This window comes from Symsagittifera roscoffensis, chromosome 2 (genome assembly GCF_963678635.1).
Source record: "Symsagittifera roscoffensis chromosome 2, txSymRosc1.1, whole genome shotgun sequence".
Lineage (NCBI taxonomy): Eukaryota > Metazoa > Xenacoelomorpha > Acoela > Convolutidae > Symsagittifera > Symsagittifera roscoffensis.
In genome coordinates this window covers 70,944,815-70,956,180 of record NC_087063.1, presented here as the reverse complement: position 1 = coordinate 70,956,180, position 11,366 = coordinate 70,944,815, and the positions used below count along the sequence as shown (strand labels likewise).

The 11,366-nt window shown below is 35.2% G+C and overlaps 1 protein-coding gene across 1 annotated transcript; it reads right to left on the bottom strand.

Moving 5' to 3' along the window:
• Window positions 1-4,761: 4,761 nt before the first annotated feature.
• Window positions 4,762-7,386, bottom strand: LOC134839937 (uncharacterized). The gene has a single exon (XM_063855566.1). It carries the CDS (start codon window positions 7,384-7,386, stop codon window positions 4,762-4,764), a length of 2,625 nt encoding a protein of 874 aa, XP_063711636.1.
• Window positions 7,387-11,366: the final 3,980 nt, after the last annotated feature.

Here is an 11,366-nt window from a genome sequence, read left to right as displayed (position 1 = left end):
GGAGAGTTTTTTCAAAATTTTCGCAATATTGAGATAACTGGTTTGGTATTTTTATTCAAATTTCAAAGCTTATAAAGTTAGCGTGTGGAGAGTAGCGAACTTTTCAGCTGAAAATTTGATTTTCTTCAGCAAAAATACCAGATTTTGCTCCTTCGTTTTGCACTTTGCAGGCAAAATTGTTTTTATTGATCAATTGCATGTGGCACAGAAAATGCCGTCCGCATTAAAAGCGAAAAGAAAATTGAGCGTTTATGGAGAATTCATAAGAATAAATTATACATTATACTTCAAAATTCAAATTACAATCGAAAAAAATTCTGTTTTTTGACAAAAAGTTTTGAAATTACTTTTTAGGATTTTTACAAAACAAGTAAATTCAAAACAAAATTAGATTTTTCTTTCATTTTTCTTTTGAAATCTGAACTATAATAATTTTTAGGTTTGTTTAAGGCAAAAACTTTTTTCTTTTTACTGTATTTAAAAATTTTAAACTTTTTTTACTTAATGTTTTTTCTATTAACGCACGTTTTTTGTGTTTTTTGATGTGCGAATATTTGTTAGAATAATTGTTTTTTCAGAATCAGTTTTACATCTTTTAGATGTTTTAAACGTAATTGTTTCCAAAAACTGTATTTTCTGATACTCTTGAACGTCTTTCAGAAGTTTCAATTGTATTTGCAGTCGAAACCTATTTTCTCAGAAACGGTTATACATCTTGTATATAATTGAACTTAATTCTTTTCAGTAAATTGACTTCTGAGCACCGGTTGTGTCTCTTTCAGAAGTTTTGAACGACGTATCTATTTCCAAAAATTGTGTTCCCTGAAACTCTTAAGCAGCTTTCAGAAGTTTCAAGTGTATTTGTTTCTGATTTTTTTTCGGAAAAGCTTGTACATCTTTTAGATGTGCTAAGCGAGTTTGCTCTAATAAACTGCATCTTTGCAAGTTTTTTGTACCTTTTAGATAATTTAAAATATTTGCTCCTAATTTTTTTCTCAGAAACACTTGTTTATTCTGTAGGTGTCTTAAACGTATTTGTTGCTTGCCTGACAAAAAATGTTTGTCAAAAACTTTTGTAGATGTATTTCAAGTTTAAACAATTTGGACTTCAAATTTTTTTTCGGAAACGATTAATCATTTTTCAGATGTTTCCAATTTGTTTGCTTTCAAAAATTGTTATTTCAGAACCTATTGTACATTTTTAGATTTCTTAAAAAAATTTGCCTGCTTTACAAAAAGCATATGCTATAGATATTTCAGATGTTTAAATGTATTTGCCTGAAAAAACTGCATCCGGATTTTTTTTTTCAGAAACACTTGTAAATTTGTTAGATGTTCCAATTTTTATTGAGATTAAATTTTGTTTTCTCAGAAACACTTGTACATCTTAAACTCTTTCAAATCTATTCGATGCTTAAACGTAATTGCTTTCAAGAAAAAAACTCCAGAAACGCTTGTACATGTTAGAGCTTTTATAAGTTCTTGCTTAAAAACTTTTCGTTCGTTTTAAAACTTTTCTGATTGAAAAAAAAATGTTTTCTCGGATGCTTCTTAGTCCTCAAAACATTTAAAGCGAAACATGTTATTAGCTTGTGAATTTTAAAGTTGGTTTAACCGAATTTGCTTCCGATATTTGTTGTCTCACAGATGCCTGTACCATTTCTTGATGACTCAATGGTGTTTGCAACTAAAATTTGTTTTCTCAGATATGCTTGCACATTTTTTTGATAATTTAAATGCATTTACAACCTATACTTGTTTTCTCAGAAACCTTTTTTTACTTCTTTTAAACCAATTTTGTGCAAAGACTATGATTCAAACTCATATGGTTCCAAAAATTTTATTCTCAGTAAAGCTTGTACATTTTTTTAGATGTCCTCAAAGTTTGTGCTTGCCTAAAAAACCTGTTTTCCAGAAATGTTTATAGATCATGTTAGATTTCATAAACGTGTTTGCTTTTAAAATTTGTTTTCTCAAAAACGCTGGTACATCTTTTAGGTATGTCAAATTAATTCCCTTTCAAAACTTGATTTCTCAGAAATGCTTGTACATCAAAATGTTTTCATGCATGCTTCCGAAAACTGTTTCCCAAAAGACGCGTGAGCATTTATGAATGCGTGAAACGTATTTGCTTTCAAAATTTGTTTTCTCAGAAACACTTGCACAATTGTTTGATGTTAATAACGCTTTCCAACGTTTCATGTTTCTGATTGAGAAAACTCATAATTGAGAGCGTGATATATTTTCCTTTTTGCAAATTTTAAGTTGTACTTGGGAATAATCGAAGTCAAACAGGAATCGAAATCGAGGGGGAATAAATATTAACGCGTTTTCCTGCTCAATACCACAGAACCAAAATAATTGATAAATCATTTCATCCTTAACACTGAACAAGAGCTGTTATTGTTCCGACTTTCGATACGAAAGTGACGGAATATTTGTGCTCGGGGTGGGTTTTTTTTTCTCCGACAAATTTCGACTTTTTAACTAGCCATTTTTGACGGAATTTTTTTATATCATTCAAAAGGTATTGTTGTCCTGAGCTCAAATTTGAAAAGATATTTCACCTGTGATTATTTTTCGTAAAGTTATGAGGGTTTAAAGATTGCCATTTTGACCAATTTGGGACAATTAACGCGCGATATAATTCGCGCTATTAACGCGTAAGAGGATATTTAATCCGTCTTATAAATCGTTCCAAATTGGTTGAACGAAGCTTATTTGCCATAATTGATTTGTTACAAGGAACGAAATCTCTCTTTTTGTACTTTATATGGCGTGTGGGGGGATGATTTTCATTAAAATTTTCAAATTTTAGAAATTTTTTTTTTTCATTTTATTTTATTTCATTTATTTTTTTAATGTTATTACTGCTGCTCCATAAAACTTAAAAGGCAGTCGGAACATTCAGGGCTTCGCCCTGATACGAGCAGTCTTGTTAATTTTAGTGCTAGCTAAATTGTTCGAAAGTCAAGCCATTTCAGATAATTACCGCTCTAACAAATTTGGTGAATTATTCCTGCTCAGAAAGAATTCCAAATGAAAGAGGCACGTGAATTGCTCCAAATATTGGGTTAACTAATGCGACTTGTTGTTCCGACTTTCGATACGAAAGTAACGGAATATTTGTGCTCGGGGTGGGTTTTTTTTTAACTAGCCATTTTTGACGGAATTTTTTTTATCATTCGAAAGCTATTGTTGTCCTGAGCTTATATTTGAAAAGATATTTCACCTGTGATCATTTTTCGTGAAGTTATGAGGGTTTAAAGATTGCCATTTTGACCAATTTGGGACAATTAACGCGCGATATAATTCGCGCTATTAACGCGTAAGCGGAGATTTAATCCGTCTTAGAAATCGTTCCAAATTAGTTGGAAGAAGCTTATTTGCCATAATTGATTTGTTACAAGGAGCGAAATCTATCCTTTTGTACTTTATATGGCATGTGGGGGGATGATTTTCATAAAAAATTTCAAATTTTGCAATTTTTTTTTTTCATTTTTATTACATTTCATTAAACATTAAAAGGCAGTCGGAACATTCCGGGCTTCGCCCTGATACGAGCAGTCTTGTATATTTTTGTAATCATTGCGGAAAACAATCATATTCATTTTTTCCAAAAGTGTTTTCAACATAATTTTCTTGAAACATCTGAGAAAATGGTCGGAAAAAAGAGCTTCACCTTGACACGAGCAGCCTTTATTGTTATGTAATTTTTATTCTAAACATCATTGTGGTAGCGATGTTGAGCTCTTGCAAATAAGTCATAGCTTAAATGGGCGCTGGTTACATGCGCTCGTCAAACTAAATAATCAAACTACGAGTTTGGCATCCGGGCTGTTTGACTAAAAAAATTTAAACAAGAAATAAACGCCTCGAAATAGCAGATGAAATAATTAAAACATTTGCATTTCCAAATTTTATCGATAAACAACTGAAAACAGTGCGAAATTATACAAGAGACGATGGATACGTTTTTTCCCCAAATTTTTACAAAACTTTATCGTGAATACTTTTAACAAATTAAACGAACAATTGCAACAATCATGTTTTTCACCCGATTCGAGACGCTGTCTTCTTCCAAGTTATAACAATTAATTTAATGAGACAAATACTTACCGTTAACTAGTTTACGGCAGCTAGCTTAATCAAAAACAAATCAACGTCACTATCTCAAAAATTTAAATTCTGTTTTCAAGGATCTTGAAGATAGGTATCTTTTAGATTGCCAGACGACTTATTTTGATTCATTCAACTCAAACCATATGTTGTCATTTTGCCTTTAGGAACTATACTTTTCAAATAATTTTAATTGTGAATTTGTTTCAGCTGAATTTAAAAGGACGACATTGAAATACTTTGAAAACTGCAGTATTTTACTCTCTCTGAGTAATTTGATCCCGCTAGTAGCAATTTGGGCGTTTTTGTCTATAAATGTATTCTGACCGGCCGAATTTCACTTGAGGGACTCCCTTTCGCTCTTTTTGAGTAACTTTCGTGTCAAAAATGACAATTTACACCAATTTTTTTCGATGCTACAATCAGATTATAATGTTACGTTGTTACTTAACCTTGTTCGAAGTTTTCAGCAAACAAGTAAGTTAGTCAATTTGACAAGTGAAATAAGTGTTGATTCGCTTAACGCCGCCCTAACAATCCAAAGGGGCCCTCCCTCCTACCCCAAAGCTGCATCACTGAACAGCCAGTATGCATACTCGCTTTTGCCTAACTGGGCATTACTTAGCAAGTGAGATAAGAAATTTATTCAATAACATTGCCCTTAACAGAACTTTCCACAAAACTAACTAAACAAGCATCCTGCGCTCTCAAATTGTTTTGTGCATTTAAGAGCAACCTGAAGATATCATTGTCCAATTTTTCAAAAACAGTTAAACTCTGAGTCACAGTTTTAGTCAATTTGAATGTTGTCGCTCGATCCCAGGGTACAATTAAGCAACTTGAGAGCAAATTCGGAACACCCTGAATCAACGCCTCCAGCAATTTGTAATCATTTGTAGTCTTGTCATAAGTCGATATGCTGCAACCCCTTGAACCTTTTGAGAAATTTGACAACAAGATTTCTAGCCCGTCTAATATTGAAGCAACACAATCTTGAGCAATTTTTGCACGAACGAAATCTTTCGATATCTCACTGAACAAAACAACAAGATTGAACGCTTTCAATTTGATTGTGGCTTTTGGGTCCCTGAGACGGGCGACTGTGGGCTTCCAAAACTGGTGTACCATGGGTAGTAGACAGTTATTGCCACCGGCACTGCGAGAACTCCTCTTCGCTTGTTCCTCTTCACTGGCCAGGATGGTGAAACAGTTTGTGGCACTGCTAAAGCAGTAGAATTTTGTTTTGAAATGAGAAGTCGCAGTATACACGATGCACATCTGGATGATTTTGTAGGCGATCTGCACTTGAATTGGATCGGCTATCGAAGGAGACGGGTCGCAATCTGATTGGCCAAGCCCCTCCTCAACGGAATCATCTACATTCTCTTCAGCCATTGGCTCACAGAACCTTTGCGATCTTTCGTTTCGTTCGTTGGCAACTTCTCGCAGAAAACTGACCAATTTTTGAGATAGAGCAGTTTTTTCTTGTTTACTATCTGCAGGTTTATAGATAGGGCTCAAAGAAAAATTTCGAACAAGATATCCCGAAACTTTAGATAGCAAGAGAAAAATTCTTTCAACGTTTGAATTATTGCCTCGCATTTCATTCGGACTTGAAAGTCTCAGATAGTTTTCACATTCAACACAAATGTCTTTGGCAAAGAGAACAACTTCGTCATTTGCGAATTGGAAAATAACACATAAAACACTTATCACTTCCGGGTAAAGACTTGCATGTTTGAGTTTGATTATGCAATCTGAGAACAAATAATCCGAATTCGCTTCGATCAATTTTGCAACACTTTTCTCGTTAGTGCAGAAAACATTCGAAAAGGCCAAGAGGGTATCGATAGCAGCTGACGCTACAATTGCCACACTATGCGTTGCAAAGATGGCAGTTTTGTATAAAACAGCTTTCAAATCAAGAAAACAGCCGACTTTGTAGCAACTTGATTTGGCAACTTTTAAAGACAAGATCATGTAAGCTATTGTAAATTTCGATGATTTCGCGTTGAGTAATTCCGCAGCCCTGGATAGATGGTACTCGCAGTTACTACTAACTTGGTTTTTCACTCTCACGTCCAAAAGATCGTGGCCACAATCCAGAATAAACGAGGACATACATAACTTCTGCAGCGTCACTTCTGCTGGGTGGTCATCTTGGCCATTCTGCAGCGGGGAACAGATATCTAACGCTAAACTGAAAATGTTTTCTGAGGTAGATACAATCATTGAACACAGTTGTCGCATTAGGTCTAAGTGCTTCTTAGTCAAGTTTTTGAAACCAACTCCCAGCTGAAAATCACCACACTCGCTCCAAATAGAGGAGATGGTAGCGATTCCACTGTCAGAACACGCGTCTGCCTTATCCTCACAAGTTTCCAATATCTGAATGGCGTCAAATTCAATTCGAAAACAGCTGCAGATATTCGATAGAATCCTGTTTAAATTTGACGAAACCCCAAAACAACGCTTTGTATCCAGTACTGAAATACAGGCAATAATTTTGGCAAGTAAGATTGAAAATGATTCAGCTGAGTTTCTAGTTAATGTTCCAGCAAGTTGGTCACTTAACTTCAAACAATCGTCAAAAAATTTCAGCTGGAAGTTGACATTCATCACCAGTGCCTCTTTTTCATCTACTATTCTGTGTTTAGCGATTAAAGCCAGTGATTTCACCTCGTCATGACAGTCGCGTTCGAAGCAGAGCAACGTCCATGTTAATGTATAAACACAATTTTCACTCAAAGCTGATGCGCAATTTAGAATCAAATCTTGGCAAAAATGAAGAGCAGCAAATCGTACTTTTTCACTCGTATGCCCAATGAAAGTACTTTGGACAGACTTGAAAAACTTTTCCAGGTTCGTGTTTACTTTGTCGATCCAGTTAAGATCGCGAGTTGTCAACATTTCTGCAATATTCTGCGGTATATTTTCTAATTTGGCTGTTTCAGCATCAGGGTATGTATTACCAGCGCCACTTGGTTCCAATACCACAATTAAAAATGAACGCAAAGATGAGATCAGTGCTGCCAAAATGCTCGATTTGAAAGTGCCATTAGTGCTCAAAATGGCTTTCATGAGCACAGCAACGATTCCTGGGAAAAGTGAAGCAAGCATATGAGATCGCACGTTCACTAAACCGGGAGTTAATAATTTAGCAGTAACTAATAAATCGAAGCAGGTAATGGCCATTTCCTGCAGCTGAAAACTATGCTTGCTAGAAGAATTTTCGCTTAAGAACTGCAGAAACGTTTGCATTGCCATCGCTAGCAGAGGAAAGTTCGCATACTTATAAAAATTTAGACAAAACTCGTGCGTATCATAACAACTTCTAAAGCAAGCTCTGAAAACCTGCAAACTTTTTGTTAAAATTTCGTCAGACTTTTTCGTTTGCATGACCCTCGTTAATGACACTAACACCTGCCGCTGAGCTGGAAATGATGTCTCAAAAACTGAGTTTACCGCCACTAGTTCGACACACTCGAGCAGAGCCAGCATGTCTTTTTCAGAGGCCGACTGCTGTCTTTTGTCTAAGAGGAAAAGAAGAGGATGTAAAACCTGAGGCCCTATCGTTTCTAAGAGAGCATTAGGCGATCGCGTGAGGGTCTGCTGCAAATCATGCAAACTGAATTGTTTTTTGTTCCAACTTGTATCACAATGCTCGTCAAAACCTTGAATTTGAACTGAGGTCGAAACTGCTTGTTTGAGTTGATTAAGAAGTAATTTTGCCTCAGAAGAGTGAACACTTTGGTTCAAAACATTCGAATTGTTATCTAACATTCCTATCTGCAAAAAAAAACACTTTAAATACCAATAGAAATTTCTGAATTAAGAAATTAAATATGAGTTTTTGGAATTCTACTTTGCACCTAGTCTTCTCCAAAACTAAACAAAAACAAATCAGTACTAGACCAAATAATGGCACTTCAATTTCGCAAGCTGAAACAAAATTTAACACATAGGCGAAGCTGCGCTTCGCAAATAATAGAGAGAACACGACAAAAGGCAGCTCTAGAAAGTGCAATAATAAAAAAAAATAAGCCTCGAATTAAAAATTCGTCTAGGTCTAGGATTCGATCTGCGACCTACTGCAATCAAGAGATTTTGAGTCTCACGCATTAACCAATCAGCCACGCACGCTTAGCCACCAACAAACACTAGTCACGAATAAATCAGCTACCTATGCTAATAAATTGCCAACGCAATTCAGCAACAGTGCCACCAAATACAATTAGACACAACTTTGCAAGTAATAACTTGGAACATGGGCGGATTTAGGGGTGCGGGGGGCTGACGCCCCCCTTCTCAGGGATTCGACCCCTGCCGACCCAAAGGGTCCCCCCTTTGGCGCCAATATATACTAATTTTGAGGGGGGAACACGCGCCGATAAAACGCAATTTTTTAGTTAAAATTTTCCAAAAATTGCCTAAAAACGCCCTTTTTGGCCTGTTTCTTCAAAACTTTGCCTACGGCGCAGAAATTTTGGCCAAAACAGGGTCTTTGTAGTGCTTTGGGAGAGGTCAGAAAATCAATTTGGTCGACGTAAAAAAAGGGCTGACGAAAGTCCACCCCCTCAAGAAAATCCTAGATCCGCCCCTGATTTGGAATATAACAAACTGAAGGCATCCACAATAACTTTGCATATAACAAATCGGACAGAATAAGGCCACATTTTGCATAAATTATGTATTTCAAAAATTGCGAGATATGTTGCGTTAGACAATTTCTGTAGTCGATTTTTTATTATTATTATTATGTTGTTTGAAACAAACAGCTTTTTTTCGGTTCACTTGATAATTAAAAATGCATCAAATAAGTTAATTTATTACTATTCGAATGTCAAAGCACATGCTATCAAAAAGCTGTAGAGGTGCCCCAAAAGTGGCACCAATATTTGCGACTTATGTTAGAAGAAAAAGAAGGTTCGTAATAATACACTAAGCTGATTCAAGTGTAATTAGCAAACTCGATAAAAAACTGCTTTGATGGTCTATGCCCTTCATCACCAAGTAAAAGCGGTTCAACTGTACATTGTATCGAGTTGTACCCAAAACCCCGCCAAAAATAACAGCAATAACCACCCCAACCATAGTGTTTCACCGAAGATGAGTTTAACTTGCAAGATGGAGTTTAACTTGCAACATGTTATTATCTTGGAAGAATCTTGAAAGAGGGAAGATATCTTGCAAGATAACCAATTTAGATTTTTTTTTTCATAAAAAGCTATTCTGACCGCCAGCAAAGGACTATGAAGATCATTTTTGACTAAAGTTTTAGGTTGTATTAGCGCGTAAAGCCATTTTTCTCCGCAAAATACTATATATCTTGAAAGGTCTTGCTAAGAATGGGCATATCGTCTATTAAAGAACCGTACAAGATACTCATCCTTGATTGACTAAGGTATCCAAAGAAGTACGATTGGGGCTTTTTAGGGGATAAATATACTAAAAAAGAGATATACGAAGGATATACCAAGTAGCACAAGCAGAGGACACCCGCCATTGTTCGTAAGCATTTGTCCTTCACTATACCAAAGATTCCTAAAGAGAAAAAATACGGAAAAATATACTGAGGAAAAAATACGGCCAAAATGTTTTTTTTAAATAAAAATTCAAGCGGTATTAGATAGCGCTAATTGAGAGAAAACGGACGTCATTTTACTCCGAAGTATGAAATCATTTGGTTCAGACTCCATGTGAAATTTGATTTGCTCTAAAATTAGACGCTCAATTTGTGCAGGACCTGAACACTACTTGAAAATATAATGAACAGACAATTGGAAAAGATTCAAGGAACGCACGCAACCAGAAAAAACTGACTTGATTAAAAAAAAACTTCAACTTTCAAAGCAAAAAATAAATGGCATTGAAGCTCTTTGATTGAAACTTTTCTGGTAAACTCAATACAATTTAAAAAAAAATTTGATCAATAGGCAAAGTTTTTTTGTGCTGAGAAATCTGGAAATTAAAACACCTTTTCAAAAGTAGAAGTCAATCAGGTTTTTGCGACCTTTACATTTTCGTTAGTGTTCACAGTGCTCGTTAGTTGAGTTGCCTTCATTTCAGTAAAAGAAATGAAGTGAATAAAAAATTGATTTTAATTCCCCTTTCGAAGCATTAATCCATGTTTTTGACTGAGAAAACTCATAACTGAGAGCGTAATTTACTTTCCTTTTAGTAAATGAAGTTAAACTGAACTTGGGAACAAACAAAATTCAAACCGCGAAAAATCAAATTTGAGCGTGAAAAAAGTTTAAGATTTTCCTGAAAAAAAATATCTTGATCCATATAAGAGGGTTGTATACGAGATCTTAAATACCTGGGAGGGCTGTAACCTAATTTATTTTCAGTAAACACAAACAACATGTCGAAGGTTCAATGAAAAAAAAAGAAAAAAAGTGGAGGTTCCGGGCTTACAGCAATTATTTGAGCGTTTAACTGCCAAGAAAATATTAAAAATTGTAAATATACACACCCACTTTTTCAACGTACATTAAGCCACCCTTAATTGAGCTAGGCTTAGAAAATTCCCGAACATAGATCTCTACTTTGAGTGTGGGTTTCTTTTTTTTCAATCGACCTCCTTCTTGGTATTTAGTTATTCCACTGATACGCCCTTATTGGTTTGCACTCCCCTCCATTCCTCTACACGATACAATACAACCCGTGATGTCATTAGAGTATATTTAATGGAGCCAAGGATTAGGTTATCTAGCATTAGATTATCTAGTTTTTTGATCACTTTTAAGAGTTCATCCATTCCTTTTCGGTCGACAGTTATGTTTTGTAGCACAGCGAGGGTCCCAAGGGGAATATAGACGAAAAAATGGGACGTATTAATAAAATACTTAGACCAGCTCCTTCTGAAAATGCCAAAAAAGTTTAATGATAATTCAACAACAGTTAGTTTTCTGCGCCTTAAGTCGTATGGGACATTTTCTGTATCTCAACCAACACAGATCCCACCAAACAATTTACGTTTCATTATTACTTTCGTAAAATGAAACCAAATCTCATCATTGGATTTTTATATTCATATAACCAACGAAGTCTACGGAGAATTAGCGAAAAATGGTGCTAAATTTCAGGTCCAAAAAAAAGAAAGAAATAGAATTCCCAAGTAAAATTTAAGCGTTGGGAAACTATGAAAAGAATCAAACGCCCTGAGGCCCAAGTGTCTTATCTTCTTAACTAAATAAAAAACTTTTAAAGAAACAGCAATTCGAGGATCATCGCTGCAAAAA

Excerpts from the sequence above, each read along its gene's own strand:
- LOC134839937 (XM_063855566.1), bottom strand. The coding sequence starts at position 7,386 with ATGGCAATGCAAACGTTTCTGCAGTTCTTAAGCGAAAATTCTTCTAGC.